The sequence below is a fragment of the Talpa europaea genome, assembly GCF_964194135.1.
Source record: "Talpa europaea genome assembly, chromosome: 6".
NCBI classification, from domain to species: Eukaryota; Metazoa; Chordata; class Mammalia; order Eulipotyphla; family Talpidae; genus Talpa; species Talpa europaea.
This window is the reverse complement of record NC_140072.1, coordinates 69634310-69652647: the sequence shown is the minus strand read 5'-3', so window position 1 is coordinate 69652647 and position 18338 is coordinate 69634310. Positions and strand designations below refer to the sequence as shown.

At 34.4% G+C, this 18338-nt stretch overlaps 1 protein-coding gene and 1 pseudogene across 7 annotated transcripts in view; both read right to left on the bottom strand.

Moving 5' to 3' along the window:
• The window catches only part of PPP4R3B (protein phosphatase 4 regulatory subunit 3B), a gene marked incomplete at both ends in the record, with an annotated part of 55031 nt that overhangs the window by 28890 nt on the left and 7803 nt on the right, over positions 1 to 18338 (bottom strand). For 4 of the 6 annotated variants that reach the window (XM_084235351.1, XM_084235352.1, XM_084235355.1 and 1 more), the window contains 5 exons: positions 2105 to 2221; positions 3595 to 3711; positions 4735 to 4812; positions 6447 to 7070; positions 13019 to 13117. In XM_084235351.1, the coding sequence (XP_084091477.1) occupies positions 2105 to 2221; positions 3595 to 3711; positions 4735 to 4812; positions 6447 to 7070; positions 13019 to 13117 (1035 nt within the window). The remainder of the gene's footprint in view (positions 1 to 2104; positions 2222 to 3594; positions 3712 to 4734; positions 4813 to 6446; positions 7071 to 13018; positions 13118 to 18338) is intronic. The other 2 variants (XM_084235356.1, XM_084235354.1) reach the window with 2 other exon arrangements.
• Positions 13772 to 15147, bottom strand: LOC311172170 (ubiquitin-conjugating enzyme E2 variant 1-like; annotated as a pseudogene). Its single transcript has one exon. The product of its transcript is annotated as a ubiquitin-conjugating enzyme E2 variant 1-like (transcript).

Here is an 18338-nt window from a genome sequence, read left to right as displayed (position 1 = left end):
AACACAAAATGACTGCTCATGTCTAAGGAAAAAGTTCTGACATCAACTCAGTGGATTGGAGAATGTTTTTATTGGGGGAAAAAAGGTAGTAACTGAAGGAGATGCAGTAAGGGACCTGCATGGAATGAAAATAAATGTCTTAAATTGGGAGAATTCTGCAAGTAACAAAAACAAAGTTTTAGATAAAGCACATTTTGCTATTTTGTTTTGGTAGTTCCTCCCAAATTAACAAGTATTATAACTTTCCTCTAAGTATAAAATTATTTCTACAGGGCCTCCCCTGGTGGCGTAGCGGTTGAGCGCTGGGCTGCTAGGCTGCCCACAGCCTCTGCAGCGCCAGTTTGTTCCCGGCTGCCGGCGAGGGTCCCACCACAAAAAAAAAAAAAAAAAAAAAAAAAAAATCAACATAAAAGTTTACAAACTGATGCAGTTTTAAGAAATAAATATTGAATAGTTAACTCACAGAGACTAACTCATGCATTTTCTTTTTTTCACTTCTTATATGGTAAGTCTACTCCCCAGAATTATTTTAAAGCAATTCCATGTATATATAAACATAAACCTGTAACTATTTCAGTATAAATCTACAAAATAAAAACTTTTTAGAAAAAATAACCCTAATATAATTACTGTATCTGAAAAACTAATATATAGATTTATTCCTTAGAAATACATTAAAAATACCTTGAAAAGCCAGTAGTTCTGTATTACTTACGCAGTCAGATTCTAAAGTAACTTTAATTAAATGTTTCAAAGGCCATTATTATAAAAGTATGAGCAATCTGTGGCATAATAAAAAGACACAATTTTTGTTGAATACATATCCTTCTATCTTGGGGAGAATTAATGCCGATAGTAAAAAAGGCTAATATTTCTTTGTGTCTCAAAACACTTTTGAATAGTGTAATCCATGTTCCCGAAACCGAATCTGTTCCATAATATTAGGAAGAAAAGATAAAGTGCTGCACATTTATATAAAAGAACATCAAAATAGCAACTGTCCACCTTTTTTCAACTTAAAGGTTACCAACAAGCCAATGTAACAGAATTCAGCATGTGGAAGGCTTAATTTTAAAAATTAAAAAAAAAACAACAAAAAACAAAAAACCAACAGCCTGATTTATCCCCATTCTTAGTCTCATACATTAATTAAAAGGATACATTTCTAATTAAAGCAGAAATTAAAAGTTAAAATTTATTCTCATGGTCTGAGAACTTTTAGGAATACTTTTAATTATACCCATCACCCAGGATAGAGCAACAGCAGCATTAATTTTAAAGTTATCTTTTACAAAGGATGATTGAGATAAGAGTATGAACAGTGAGGTTATAAACTGATTAATAAACTAGATATTTATTTCTTTAAAGTCACATTCAGCAACATTTAGGTTTTAAATAAAACCTTAAAATATATTTAACACAAAATATTTCTGCTCTACTGCCTAAGCTATAGTATTAGCCCAAACTAATTCTAAAACAGACTTAGTAAATACTCACACACACACACACAGGCTATATCTAACAACAATAAAACATAAAAATCTAGTAGACAAGAGATAAAACACAATACATAAAAAAACAACTGCAGTTTAATTCAATAGTAAGACAAAGTTTACAAAACCTCCTTTAAGAGGAATGTAATTGTATTTTCCACTTCACAATAAAATATTTTTAATATGACAAAGAGTAAATAACAACTCTATGTTCACTTTGTGCTTAAAATAGTTTAAGGGGAAAGTTTAAATATTTCTGTAGTGGAAAATACAATGTTGATCTCATTAATAAATATTTATCCCCACTTAAAAAAAAATTTGAATAAATGAAAGGAAATTTAATAGTTGACCTAAGGGCTTGAAATAACATTTTACTAGTACGGGAACATTTTTTAAGATTAACATCTAAGAATTTGACTCTCATCTACTATATACTTTTTGCAATAAACAAAATCAACTGCCACATATTCTGAACTTACCAAAGCTACAATTATTCAGCAATCTATTAATTTTGTTTCACAAAAGATGAAGACATGTTTTTTATTTTCCTCACTGGTTTGGAAACACTACTTTACAGCTAATTCACATGGAACCAGAGCACTCTTACTTACATCATCACTCTGCTGGGCTTCTTGCATTACAAATTCTCGGACCATGGACGGACTAAACTCTACTAGATAAGAAAATATATCTGTAGCAGCTGATCTGACTTGCAAATCATCCATGCCCTGATAAAAGGGAAAGTTAGATTACTCAGATTATTTACAAAAGTTATTCTTGCAGTTCCCAAATTTATTCACATCTCCAACTTTTTAAGATTTGACATTGTACTAGAATTAAAACATACAACTTCATATTTTACACTTCCTTTCCTCTTACAAATAATTGCAAAAGACAGCTCAGTGACGATTTTCTGTCCATTTTTATCATTAGAAAAATAAATATTCAGAGAATTTAAACAATCAGCATATGACTATAAAGCAATGCTTTACAAGAGCTGTAAAAAAAAAAATGTTCTGGGATGTGTGTATCCATGACTTAAATGTATGCAAAAAATGTGAATGTCTCCTATTCAAGGTTTCAAAAATTTCTAGAATCTATGATCCTGGATTTGTCAGACTTACTTTTTAGTAAATGATTCTTTTTGAAGACTCCCCTAAAATAGAGAATGCTTTTGAAAATACAGCATTTGTTTCACTCTTCAAAACACCTAGTTTTTTAAGGTAATTATCCTGAATGCTTTTTACCCTTTAATTCATGAAAGACCGTATTTGTAAGTTACAGATGTCCAGGTGATTCTGAATACATTCCCTTATTTAGCAGTTCTTGAAGTGTGGTCCAGGGAAATCCTGCCAAGGAGTTTGATGACCTTTCAGGATGTACACAGGTTAATACTATTTTCATAGTAGTATTACTGTATTATTTGCCTTTTTCACTCTCAGTCTATTACAAGTATGGTAGGAGTTGCAGTCACTTCAGGACATGTGCAATCATAACAAATTCAGCGCTGAAGCTGCTTTGAGCTTCTAGCTGTCTTCTATTAAGTCAGACACTGAAGGGACTGGCAAAAAAGAGGTTACTCTTCTCACTAAATTTTGTTTTGGAAAAGTTATTTTTTTCATAAAAGTCAAATTATGCAATCAGGATTATCATTAAAAAAATAATACTTTAAATATGTTTCATTTCTTTATACAATACCAGTAAATAAAACAAAAAAAACAAAAATATGAGAACCACTGCCCTAACCCCATATTGCAACATGAGTCTTCTTGGTACAGCATTCTCTCACTCCACTCACTGGTCAAAAAGGAGAGATATTTTATTAGCTTCTATGAAACAAACTTAATTTTGTTACAGAAGGATAAAAAAGCATGTGTGACTTTTATTCACTTGAGTTATTATCTGCAAGTGATCTCATATTAGTATTACAAGTTGAAGTTAACAAAAATTTGAAGACTAGAAACATTCCTGTAATAATTCACTATCAAGTGAATCATAAACTAAGATTCACATATGCATTACTACAATAATTTTCTATTCATAATATAAATCCGTTACAAATTCATAATTTCAAAAACATAAAAAGAAACTGTATAATTACCATTACAATTTCAAGAGCAGGAAGAATCCCCAATTTTGCCAAAGTTTTGAAAAATGCATCCCTGTTTTGAGGTTGTAATGTCTGAGAAAATGCACAAAATTCCTTGAAAAAATTAACCTGTAATGTTAGAAAATACAGTGAGATGTTGACATATATGGAAGTAAACTTGAGGCAGTGCAATGTGATCTATGACAGTATAGAATTCACCCTTCTCAAGGAACTTGATTTTTCAAGCTATCCTGGGTCCTTAAACCTATTAAAAGAACTTATTAAAAACTAGCATTCCATTAAAAGTAAACATTGTAGTATTTCTCAAACTTTGAAAAATTAACTGTCCAGCGACATTACAGTATATACATTACATGTTGAGTCTTAGAGGGCACCTACCTACCTCTTTCTGTGTTTTCAATATATGCTTAAGGAGTAAAACTCCCATGTAAGGCAGATATTTTGAATTAGAGCACATATTTCATAGACTCCATGCTACAATAAACAGCGGGCTTCCCAGACATCCCTCAAAACCATTAATCAGTTTTCAGAATTGGCGGAGACATTAGAGATTCCCAAAAGAGAAAACTGAGTGCGTGTTAATAATTAACTACACCAAAGATGACTTACCTGATTTAAGTCAACAATCTTTCATTACTCGTTAAAACCCAAGTATCTGAATATAATGGCAATCTAGTGGTAAATAGCAATCACTATTTTCTTTTCCCAAAGCATGTTTTTATCTCAAAGAAGTCATTAAAAAAATCCCCAAGAATCAAATTATTTATTAATTTATTCAAGAAGGGATCTGCCTATTTTTTGTTGAAAAAGAAAAGCATCTTTACAATATATTTACAAGCATAAAAATGTATGAGTTTGTAGTTTCGTCCTAACATAAAGCATACATCTGATTTGGGGATTTGTAAGGCACAAAATTTCCCTCACTGGGAGAAAAACATAGAGATTGCTTAAAAAATTACTAAAATATACAAAACAGTAAGTTGTAGAAACTTTGAGGATAATCATTTTGTAATTCAATTTAAATACAAATCTTTTATCTCATACTAATTATTAAATAATTCAAAGTCAACAAATGCTGTATAAACAAAAAGTGTTTCTTAAAGGTTTGCGTTTCAAGAATATAAAACTTACTAATTCACGCCGTTTATCATCATCTGTAGCCTCATCTGTTAACTGTGCAAAAACTTCAGACAAAAACTTCTCATCTTCCTATGAGAAGAAATAATCACTATGAAATATTAACAAATATGTAAAGTCACACTAATTTATATGATTTACATGAATTATAATGAAAGTAGCTGAAAACAGGATAGTTCTTCATGAAACCTGAAATTCCAGAATATATTCATGTTGCATTTTTGAAAAGTTGAATACATCACTCAATATTAGTCATACAAACATTAGTGCCTCATTTAACCAGAAACTTCAACTAAGAACTCTTCAGAAAACAAAAACATACTTTAGAGATCATGCATGAAAATTTAAAATTTAACTGAATGCCTATTTACTCAGGATCTGTTTAAGTTTGAATTCTTTTTGTCAGTCCAAAGCTTATCAGGAAAAAAGAGAGGAATTACAAATATGGAACAGGAGGCCTCCCTGGTGGCGCAAGGGGTTAAGCACTGCACTATGAAGCAATTCGCAGCCTCTGCAGCACAAGTTCGATACCCAGCTGGCCAGAGAGCAACCCACATGGCACAGCAGACCTCTCCTGACTCGCCCGCTGCTCCCCTCATTAGTGTACTTCGGTCAATCCGCCTATTCTGTTCCCCACTCTGTCTCTGGTGAATTCTCTCACCCCACACACCTCTGACCTGTACCCCAGCTCTTGTATGCATAAATAAATAAATCTTTAAAAAACAAACAAATATGGAACAGGGACAGCAGTAAAAGAAAACTGAATTCTGGCAGTAATTAGATTCCAAAGCCTTTCAAAATATAAGAACTAATGAAATATAATAATTTAGGACTCTCTAGACTCTTGTCCTTGTAGGTCCCAAGGATATAATTAAAATGATGAACCACCACAGTAACTTTTTTATTTACACTGATGACTGAAGTATTAAAAGATACATGCTAACTCTGAGCATTGTTTAAAAGGACAGAGTACGTATAAAATGATGTTTTAATATAAAATTGTGTATCTAAAGTCTCAAAAGGATAAACATTAGCATGTTGATTGTGATTATCTCTTGGTGATGGATTGAGTGATTTTCTTTTCTGTTTTCCTGTATTTTCCAATTTTCTACAAAAAACATGGACTACATTAAATTATAAAGGAAAAAAACTAGACATGAATAATGAAATTCATCACAGATTTCCACCAAACCCACAAAAAGAAAATTGGTGCTTTTCAGTTTCAGTTATCTTCAAAGCTCACTTTTATAACATATAGCTTGCATTAATTTTAATTTAGTAAAATTAAAATATGCAGTGAATTTTAAAAATGCAGTAAAAGATAATTTTAAAATAACTGCTTTTGTCTGGGATGACAGAAGAGTTCTAGAACCAGATAGTGATAACTGCTGAATCACTGTGAACACTGTAAATATACTTGAATTATGCCATTAACAATGCTTAAAATGGTGAATTTTGTTATATTCTTCCATGACTTTTAAGATGCAAAAAAATAAATAAAAACATACATCACAGACCATTTAAAACATAGAGAGGTCACAATAAGAAATTGTTCTCCTTCAGAAAACCATGAGAAAAAGTCATTTTCTATGCTTGATAGCACAATTAAATCAAACAAAGCTTTCAAAAAGGAATGAACACCAATATGAACCATTAATAGGCAAAATATCTGAAAAGAGAATTATGAAGAACTTCAGTTTACTTACCTGCAACATGCTGACTATCTCAACTTTGTTGAAGAAAATAAAAGACGTAAGAGTAGAAAGAAAGTTCTCTTCAAAAACAGATGGTGTAGGCAAAATGATGTCCTGAATATACTGTACTCTATAAGTCTGATGTATTTTTTGCCTCAGTTCAGAGTCTGTTATTGGTATAACTTCCTTAAACTTTGCAGTTTTGGTTAAGAATTCTCTATGCCTTTTTGGCTGAGCCAAAGCAGGGTCATATTCAAGGCATCCCACAACATCCATGATACACTCATCAGAGAACATTACCTCAAATAGAGTTGCCTTATTTAAGAATAAGATTCCTCGAATAATTTCATACAAATGGTGTAAACCTTCAGTGTTTTCTAAGTTCTCACAAGCTTGGAAAAGCTGCAGTAGTTTCTTAATATAGCCTTCATTTTCCAAGGCCAGAGCCAGCTTTTCCCTACGGATAGGTGAGGAGAGAACTGAGGTAACTAAGTCAGCAATCTCTTCAAGTTTATTGAGTTCACATGTGGGCAGGTCAATAAGATGGCTGGTTTCAGGCATTTCTTCAAATCGTTCTTCTTCTGATTCATCAATGAGGTCTTGTGTGACTTCCACTGAAGGATCCTTACCTTGAACCTAAAAATATGAAGTACACCTGGTTACCTTAAAATACAAAAGAACGCAAAACTGTGGAAATCAAATTACTGATGACTGAGTTTAAGAAAAATACCTTGCAAAAATCAACACTAGTTATACAGTCATTGTTAACTGAAAGTGAAGTTTAGAGGAGAAAGTACATCCAGTTTAGAGTCAATTATTTAAGTCTCGGTTCTTGACTGCAGGAACCATTTCAACCCCAAATTACCTAACTTATAACTTGAGGATACCTCAGATTACTACGAAGTAATTACGAATTTTGCAGGAGTTAAATTCTGTTGGTTCCCCAAATCATAATGTGTGATTCATAAATCAACACTGACCTGACAAGGACACTATTAATTAAATTAAAAATTAAAACCACCTCCTTGGAAATAAATTTAAGAGTGAAAAAATAAGATTTCCTAAATTTCCTGAAATTCACTCTAGTGTATATTTTGAAAAAGTTGGCATTCATTTATCAACATTTATGCGAAAGACCCCAAATCCTAATGTTTAGCAAAATCACAATCTACTGTTTTATGATTCAGATTAACAGCTCAAGAAAAGCATGGCTAATGTGTAACAAATTTTCTATGATTCCATTTACCACAAAAAAAAAAATATTTTAGAACTTTTCTAATTCCTAACACAAGAGTGGAATTATCCCTACTTTTCTTCACCTCAGACCACCCAAATATCCTGAGCAGGCAAAAAAGCCCCACAAATTTTTAAATCCACCAGTGATATATATAAAGGATCTAAATCTTAGAGAAAAAAATAGATGGTTATGTTGATGCACAGATGATAACTATTTTCCCTACAGGAATGAGAGTATCTTTTACTTCTGAGTTATCAACATAGTTGAATTTAGGGAAGTGGACACATAAATGTAAGGAAAAGTTTAAGCAACAAGATTTTAAGAACAGTTCAGATAAAATGCCATGGCAATTCAAAGGAATGTAAATATTTTCCAGCTCTTGAGGTAAGGGAGAGAATATAATGAAGAGCAAAAAAAGCAGTGGCATTTGTGACCTTCAGTAGACTTTCAAAGATAGTTAAGATTCAGATGGGGATAAAGATAGTCAAAGTGAAAGAGGCAAAGAGACAAAGACATAAAAATGTTACATACATATGGCAGATAGTAAAACTGTTAACAGAATGACTGATGCCACTCCAAGAAAATTAAAGCTAAAACACTTAAGAATAGGTAAGTGAATATGCAGAATTGTCCTTTAGAAAGTTCACCTGGCATCAGTTGTACGTAATAAACTTTAGAATATAGATAAATATAGAAAAATTCTACATGTACAACTGATTTGGGCAGTGGTATTGGGACAGATAGTTACAAAAGAGAAGAGGAATCACAAATGACCCCAACCTTTTAAATCTGTCTTTAGGAAGATTACGGTTCCTTCTACAAAAACTGCAGACCTGGGAGAATAATAGTTAGTAAAACTATAGTTTTAAGTTTAAAGGTGTTTGAACACCTAGCTGGCAACTGAATCTGTAGGCCTATTCTCCAAGAAAGATTAGTATTCACTAGGTTACAGCATGCTTATTTTGTGTTATCTATTATTAGTCCCGACAAGCTTCTTGAATACTTTCCTTAACTTTCACTGCTGTGATTTGTCAATCCCATAAAAACCAAAGTGTCTACATGGATGTCAACAGTGCTGTTAAGCAAGTATTTCTCGTTCTGCCCTTTTGTGGCACAAGAGTTCTTCACTTCCAAGTTACATGCATGTTATTTGCGTTGGCCAATGAAATGTGAGAAATGTCAGGTGTAACTTCTGAGTAGAAACTTTAAAAGTGCTCCTGGTAGCAGACTATGGGTGTTTTGGTGGTGTGTGCCATATGTAACAACACCTGAAGGGAAAGATCCTATACTTCTAAAATACAAACGATATAACCAAAGTTACCACAACAACAACAACAAATAACAAAGGCAAATGCTCTGATTTGCCTCCATTCTATTCCATTTTGGAAGTATTAAAATGAACCTTGTAAATATATTGTAACATGGGTCTCTGAGAGGCTCTGAAAATAAGCACCCTTTCTTACTAGCACTGTCTCTCATTGGTCAAACAGCATTTGGGAAAGTGACAGGCCACCGACATTTCAAGATTTTATTTATTGTATTACTTTCTACTGAAGTAATTGCTGGTTTACAGACAGTACTGCATATGATCTGAAAGTATAGACTCACACCTATTCAGATGTATGTTAACACAACACTATTTCAGAACTTTATTGCTGCAACATTAACTGACCAAAATTCATAGTCAATTAATTGTGCTGAATGAATTCACAATAAGCTCAAACAATAGGTTTCACTGAAATGGAAATTGTTCTTTTAAAAGTTAGCAATGAACTCCCAGAATTAAAAACTAAAAGTGGATGTATGGTTTTATGGATACCACGCAGTATCAATAGTAAGAATAATAAACTGAATATATATTCAACAACATGCATAGTTATTAGCAGTACTGAGTTGTGCAGTAAAAAATTAACTTTGCTATACCAGCAGTGTAACCAGATCTAATGTCCTTTCCAAAAGTGGGTAAGTTTGAGTGGGAAAAAAAAAAAAATGACAAATGGGAAGGACAAGAAGCAACTAAGGACAAAGGAATGAATAAATAAATGGGTAATTCAATGAGAGAAATTCAGTATTAACATTCAAAAAAGGGTCAGAGCAAGAGATTCTATTCTTTTAGTTCAGTCACACCAGATGTCTGAAAGTGTAAACTCCTCTTTGCCGAGATCACCCCTGCTTTTGGAACCTGGCAAGGTCAGATGGGATGATATACCAGTGTGCAGGACACTGCCATACAATATGATAAACTGGACCAACTGCTAATGACTGAGCAGAATTCTAGTAATATGCTATTATCTGCTGACTCTTACTTTTCAGGTTACGTCACTACTATACTGCCATATAGTATAGCACTACGCATTGTTGATTCAACTCCCTTATATACATATGCCTTAATACTGGTATTGATGATCAAATGTCTTCGGAGATAAGTGTTTAAGCCTTTTCAGGATGTATTCCTGATAGAAAATGGCCTGGTGAAGAATTGGAATTTGTTAAACATCAGCTAACTTCTATGGTAAACAGTTCTGAACAAGTTTACCACAAAGTGCAGCAAAACAAGGAGGGAAATGAATAATCAAATTAATGCAAAAATATAGTTTGTCTTTGTAGAACACATTACCTATTTCTTTAAATCAATCCCTACAACAAACTGGCTCCTCTAAATGTTAGGCATATCCATACTGGTGCTATTGCTTTGTCATACAAATGCTACACTAACTGTAGAGTCTTAAGACAGACATGATCATTTTGCTCTAAGAGTCTTGGTCAAGGGTGGCCTTTGCAGTAAAGGCTTAATCTTAACCACAAAAGGTTTGGTCCTTGCCTAGCTCCTGTGTGGTAACCCCTAAGTTCTTTGAGTATCTTGTCTGATAAGAGTTACTTGTTTACCTGGCCACCTTGGGCTATGCAAGCTATTCTACGTGAATAACTCTGTAGTTTATCTTGGGGGTCTTGGGTTACATAGTAACAGCTCAACCTCTAGATGAGCTTAACACTCAAGTGCCATAAACAGGTAGTCAGTCTACTTCTATGACTAATCCTTATTGAAAATGCTGGATAAAAAGGTTCAGGTAAATGTTGGTGGTTCATGTGCATGGTGCCACATATCTTTTGCTGGAAGAAGTTACTGATGGTTTGAGGGACAAATGGAAGCTCATTCCTGGAACTCTCCTAAACCCTGCTGTATGTGCCTTTTCCCATTGGTGATTTGAATCTGTATCACTTTGTTGTAATAAACTTTAGCTATGGGTGTAGTGGTTTTGAGGAGTTTCATGAGCCCTTCTAGTGAATTAATGAGTGGTCTCAGGTATATCATGAAATGCATGAATGAAAACAGTAGAAACACATTTCAGCAAAACTGCCTAGGACACAATGTACAAAGTCTTCAATTATAATTTCATATATGTGTGTGTATCCATCCATCCATCTATCCATCCATCCATTTATATCTACCAATAAAATGTACCTTAAACAGTAAGTGCTGAGGATGGGGGGAATGAGACAAGGTAAAAGCTAAAATATTGAAAATATTTTAGAGAATATTATTCTCCAAATAAACTTATTTTCTAGCAGATACATAAATCAAAACTCTAGTTCTAAATAAGATTTGTCTTGTTTTATTCATTCATTCATTCATTTATTTATTCATTTATATATACAAAACATGCCAGTTACCATGTGGGTATTAGGGAAAGTAGGGAGAATATAAAATACCGCTTTTCAGGAATTTATTATAAAAACGTAAGCCTTTACATACTGATATTAATATTCTAAACAAAATATTATGGCACAATTATCTTTATTTTTAAAGTTTTATATCTTTCAGTATGCTTCCACTATTTTCACGAACACTTCCTTTACCCTCCCCAACCCATTTCATATATGAATGCATTATTCAAGTTTAATGAACCAAGAACAGAAAGAATATTTGTGGATTGCATATGTGTAAATCTTCAATACAGGTCATTTTTAGGTAATGTATCTCATTTTACAGAAAACTTTGTGAATATAAAATTCAATCTCAATTTCTGGAAAGCATATGAGAAAAAAAGGATAAAAATTAGTATCTTCTTGCCATCACCACCCATACATAAAACCAGTTAAACCACAAAGGCAAAACAATAACAAAACAATTTAGATAATACCGTGTTTAATAGTTACTGTTCTTAAATGTTCATCAACTGGAATTCTTCCATTTAATAATGCATACTAAAATGATTCAGCAATTAATGATGCATAATGTGGAATAAATCATCTATCCCCAGATAAGAAGTTTAGTAATCTAGTGTCACATATCAAATTACATGGAGTAGGGAGGGTCACACTACACTTTCTTGGGATACTATTATACTATGTGAAACTGTTACTGGGAGGACCAGAGGGACAATGACTCTGGTCAGATGCATAAAATTAATTCAAGAACTTTCAGTGATAAGAATCATTAGACGGAAAAGCTAATATAGGTTAAAATGACATAAAAATAATGTAACAGACTACATATTAAGCAATCACTGAAACACTGTGATCTCCATCTGTAGAAAATGGAAGCTAAAATTAATATTATGATTAATTTAAAATACTGGTTACCAATTGTCATGGTCAACATCTGCTTATGAATACATAACTACTAAATTTAATGTAGTATCCTAAATGGGATCCTGGAACAGAAAAAGGTTTTAAATTGAGGAAATCTGACTGAAGTATGACTGTTAGCTAATAACAACATATGAATAATGTACTAATAATGAATGATTAATTTGACAAATATCTTATATTAAAATAAAAATGCTAATAGGTGAAACTGTGGGGGGAAGAGGTGTCAGCAAGGTTAGTATATGGAACTCCATAATTTTTACTCATTTTTTTGTAAATCTGTAACTTCTAAAATAAAAAAAACTTTACTAATGGAAATTTCTAGATACCTGAGAGTTAGCACTTATCCTCTGTATCTTGTTACACTTTAACTTCCTTAACAGTTGAAGTCATGAGCACTTCTGATCATTAGTATCTGGCACACAATATTCAAAAAAAAACTAGCAAATTGGTAGTCAAATATAAAAGAAAAATATAAAAGTCTTAGAACATAATTACTTAAAAGTTTTTGGTCTTATAAAAACCTTGACATTTCAATTAGGAAATGTATGTTATCAAACTCTAGAATGGTGAAACAAAATCATAACTGAAAAAAATTTACATAAAAGAATTTGCTGTAGAATATAAAAGGTATTCCAGATTAGGTTAAAGTCTACACAAAGACATTTTCTCTTTACATTCTAATACACATCTATCAGGTAAAAAGAAAAAAATCAAGACTGCATGCAAATTTGAAAAATTATTGAAAGATCCTTACCTGACAAATTTTTTCCCAAATCTCATCACATCCAGCTTTTTCCTGAAAACTTAGAGCTAGGTCATAGTTTTCAGCCTCTGACCAAACAATTAATGTATCCTGTTTAAAAATAAAGATTTTTATATCATTATACTAGGAAAAAAACTACAAAGTATAAATAAAAGGAAACAACACAACAATGATAAACACCCTCTTTTTAGTGCAATTAATGCATGCCCAATTGACATCATGTATCTTGTTACCCTTTGACTAGTAATGCACTGGCAATGAAATAGTAGTTTTAGCTCTAAAAGCCACTGAGCAATTTTTTTTAAAAAATAAAATAAAAATAGGTTAGTAGGCTCTGACTCATGTTAAGAAGCTAATGTTTAATGGAAAACTTAGTCATTCTTGGCCAAATTGTAGCTGTCCCACTCACTAACCACCTACTATCTAACTACCAGCTCATCTTTTCTTTCAAACTGACTGCCAAGTGATGTCAAGAAGGTTAATAACTGAAGTATTTTAGATTTAGCCCTTTCTATTGGTTTTTTTAAAAAACAAAACAAAACAGGAAAGCCTTCAGGATATTAAAGAATGTAAAACAACAGTGAAATGAATATACCTGCTCTATTTGAAAGTATAACCAATAGCATGTAGATCAGAAGCTTACACTAAATACATACACACACAAACACTAGTCACTATGTAGCACGCAAGTGAAATGGACTTTTTTACAATACATAATGAAACTTTAATATGAATAAAATTTTTATTAAAAAATGTATATTTGTGGGCCTCCCCGGTGGCGCAGCGGTTGAGCGCTGGGTTGCGAAACTGCGCGCGGCCTCTGCGGCGCCGGTTTGATCCCCGGCTGCTCCCCGGCCACCGGAGGAGGGTCCCACATGGCGCGCAGACCTCTCCTGCCGCCCGCTGCTCCCCTCAGCAGTGTACTTCGGTCCTTCTGCCTGCTCTGCTCCCCGCTCTGGCTCTGGTGAATTCTCTCACCCTCCCTCCCGCACTTCTGACTGTACCCAGTGCATGTATAAACAAAACAAACAAACAAACCAGCAAACAAATAAATAAAGCATGCCTCTATTAAAAAAAAAAAAAGTATATTTGAGTTTACACCCTAATTACAAAAAATACAACGTACACTTTATATTTAATGTTCGAGGACCTGTCTGGTTATGCTGCTTTTTTAATAGCACAACTTATATATTTCAAATGGACAAAATATTAGTATTGTTTATAAAATCTTAAGATAAACTGCCTTTGAATGGGAGCATCCTTCCAGTACTTGGCAATCTTCAAGATGTATCTAGAAAACTTAACTACTGTGGAAAGTGAAGACTGTGTAAATTGAGTGGGGGGGAGGAGAGCAGAGGTCCTGCTTTTACATTTTTTGTTTTTTTTTTTTTTTAATAGAGGCATGCTTTATTTATTTATTTGTTTGTTTGTTTGGTTATACATGCACTGGGAGGGTGAGAGCGGGAGGGTGAGAGAATTCACCAGAGCCAGAGCGGGGAGCAGAGCAGGCAGAAGGACCGAAGTACACTGCTGAGGGGAGCAGCGGGCGGCAGGAGAGGTCTGCGCGCCATGTGGGACCCTCCTCCGGTGGCCGGGGAGCAGCCGGGGATAGAACCGGCGCCGCAGAGGCCGCGGGCAGCTTCGCAACCCAGCGCTCAACCACTGCGCCACCGGGGAGGCCCTGCTTTTACATTTTGATTAACTGCTATAACACTGTCCTTCTAGCAGCTGAGGGAGTTTCTTATTTTCTGTGAATATCAGTAGGTGTGGAAGCTCTTGCAGGATAACTTTGATGCTCAATGAATTCTACCATATGGCTCTTGGGTCCATCACTCCATAGAACTATTAAATCTATATTAATTTTTGTTACAAATCTTACAAAGGGGGTATAGTTCTGGGTATTTGGGTCCACATTCTATTTTAAGGTTGTATATTTGTTTTTCATAAATTGCTCTTGGAGCCCAATTATCATCCCTTTTTATCTTGTAAGTATCATGTCTTCATCATCTTCTAGACCCCGGCTGGCTGTGCCATCTCCTACTCCTTTCTGGCTTTCTTCAAGTTCTTCCAAGTCATAAATTGAGAATAAGTTTTACTCCAAAGCCCACTGTGGCTGCCATCTTGTGTTGCTGCCACTTGAAGGCCCCTGACTAACCTTCCTAGGAGGGATATGGGTCAGCAGTTATTCCAAATTTTTGTAAGACTGCTCTTTCATTTACAAACAATAGAGGTTTTGAAATCTTTAAAAAAAACGCAACAAAACTTATTTTACGATCAAAATTTTGCCAAGAATCTCCTTGTTAAAAAAAAGATAAAAATAGCTACTCTAGTTAAAAGCCCAAGTAGAGCACCAAGGGACCCACTCAGGCTCTGTATATGTGTACTTTCCTTAGTCCAAGCTGTCTTCTTAGAGATCGCCTCATGAGCAGTGATCTCAAAACTCTTTATAAAAACGGTATGCCTCAAATAACATATATTTCATATAGGAATATTAACTTAGTAATACTTTAGTACTGTAATGTAAAACATACATTAAAATAGAAATAAAAAATTTATATAAATAGTATTTTAAATGGTATTTGAATGGTATTGGCTCCACAGTGTTTTCAGATCCAATACACACTTACAGCATGGTATACAAATGATAGCAGATACAAATCCAGTATTTGTCATCCTTTGAATAATCCCGAATTTTTTGAGAGGGGCAACTGGTAAGATCTATTTTATCATTGTTTCTGCTTTGTCAAGTGCTAACAAACAGCTTATACTACAATGGCTATAATGTTCACTTGCACTAACCTTACTATTTCAACCCTTTTCAAAGCATTTGTTCATTTTGTTAGGGTAATAGTTCATATTGGAAAATATCTGTAAACAGTTTTCTGTATATCTGAGCTAAAATCATTGACAGGTGAGGAACACTTTTTTATGGAAATTACTCTTCTCTCAGAATACCATGCATGTATTTTTATCTCTTGACTACTTGTTAAATAGCAGGAAAACTCATTTTTTTTCTTTTGTTAAAATACATAATCAGACTTCTCAAAACCCAATGTTTCATGTTGTACCACTAGTACTACAGAATGAATTCCAAAACCTTTTACCTTTTATCTAGGCATCCAAGACCTTTCCAATCTACCTTCTGAGTGAAATTCCAGGTAAGCAATGAAGTCTGAATTAAGGCAACTACATCCTCCTCTTCTTTTTCTTTTGTTTTTTTCTTCCTTTCTAGTCTTAAGGTAACCTTTTCTCTACACCATAATGCCAGGAACTAAATAGAATTTATATTCAGAACACCTTTTCAATGGAAAGAGGGAAAAACTTGGAGGATGATTAAAAATACATATTTCCAATCATACCCATCTCGTTGGGACAGATTTGGAGTAAAGCCCAAGAATTGTATTTTTTTTTTTTTAAGATTTGTTTATTTATTTATACAAGCACTGGGTACAGTCAGAAGCGCGGGAGGGTAAGAGAATTCACCAGATCCAGAGGAGAGAGCAGAGCAGGCAGACGGAGGAAGTACACTGCTGAGGGGAGCAGCGGGTGGCAGGAGAGGTCTGTGCGCCAAGTGGGACCCATGAGGGACCCTCGCCCGGTGGCCAGGGATAGAACCGGCGCTGCAGAGGCTGCGAGCGGCTTCGCAACCCAGCACTCAACCTCTGCGCCACCGGGGAGGCCCCAAGAATTGTTATTTTTAACAAGGGGCTCATATAATCCTTTTGATAAGACAAATCTGAGAACCTGACCTAAGTTTGTCTCTAGTGGCTAACTACAAACAGGGAAGTGCCCTAAGAGTAAGAACCTTCTAGTTCTGTGTGTCAACTCCAAATGATAACAAATTTCATCTTTCCTTCTCCTCTACTCTCTCCCCTACTGTCTCAGAAAAAATCCAGACTTTTTTATTTCATGTCAAGAGTAAAAGACCCTGAGTGAAAGCATTCAAAGAACATTTAAAAGAGAAAGAATCAAATGGCAGTTTCCTATATCTCCAAAAAGCCTATATAGTCAAGCTCTATTTTTTAAGGTAAGGTTAGTTTTCAACTACTGCGCTTTCTGTTGTTTTTTTCTCATTCGCACATGACACACGTCTCTTTGGGATGTTATTAATGAATCCATTCAAACCAAGAGAAGTTACTTAAGAGTTTTCCTCTACTGAACTGTTTAATCACTATGATGTCCCACAGAAATCAGATTTAAAATGAACAGGTAGGGAGAATAACAAAAAAAAAAAAAATTAAAATTTGTTGCTTGGCTTGAGTCTCTGAAAACATTTTTAAAAAGTACGTATTTCCAAAGTCCAGGATCTAAGTTAGACAGCTGGAAATGTTTGAAAATTTAGCTTTTACTGAATGAAGTTTTCACAATATAGTTTACTATAGAAAAAGTGACAGCTTTCAATCTCATATAGTAAAAACCCATTCTTGAACTCAATACTGTTTGAATTAGAGCTGCTTAATCCAAGTTCTAAATGACACCTTAAAATTATATCTAAAAGGTGGTACATAACTTTTTTTAAAAAGATTTATTTATTTATGGATACAAGAGCTGGGGCAAAAGCCAGAGGATTTGGGGGGGGGGGGTTGGTGAGAGGACTCACCAGAGATAGAGTGGGGAACAGAACAGGCAGACTAACTGAAACACACTGCTGAGGGGAGCAGTGGGCAAGACAGGAGAGGTCTGCTTCGCCATGTGGGTTGCTCCCTGGCTGCCAGGGATCAAATTCGTGCTACAGAGGCTTCAGATTGCTTCATAGTGTGGTGCTTAACATCTTGTGCCACAAGAGAGGCCCAGAACGTAACACTTTTATGGGGAAAGGTCTCTAGTTTTTATATCAAATTCACATTTACAATGGTCTAACAAACCAATGGATTATGCATCAGTTTTCCTCTACCATATAGATTTACTTCATTAATAAGAACAAAATCCAGTCATGAAATAGCTGTGATCATTCTGTTTTGCCAGACAGCTCCCTTCTGTCCCTAAAAATTTGCACAAAATGCAACACACGTTCTTCAAAAGGAATACTTTTAAATACTTTTTTAAAAAAGGGAAAATACAATACCTGACTTATAGAATTTATATTCAAAGTCAATTTACACGTCTGAAAAAGAGGCTAGCCAAATATGGTAGCATTAAAACTCTCAGGCCTCCCCTGGTGGCACAGTGGTTGAGCACTGAGCTGCGAAGCTACCCGCAGCCTCTGCAGTGCTAGTTCAATCCCCAGCCACCGGCGAGAGTCCCACAAGGTGCACAGACCTCTCCTGCCACGCCCACTGCTCCCCTCAGCAGTGTATTTAGTCAGTCTGCC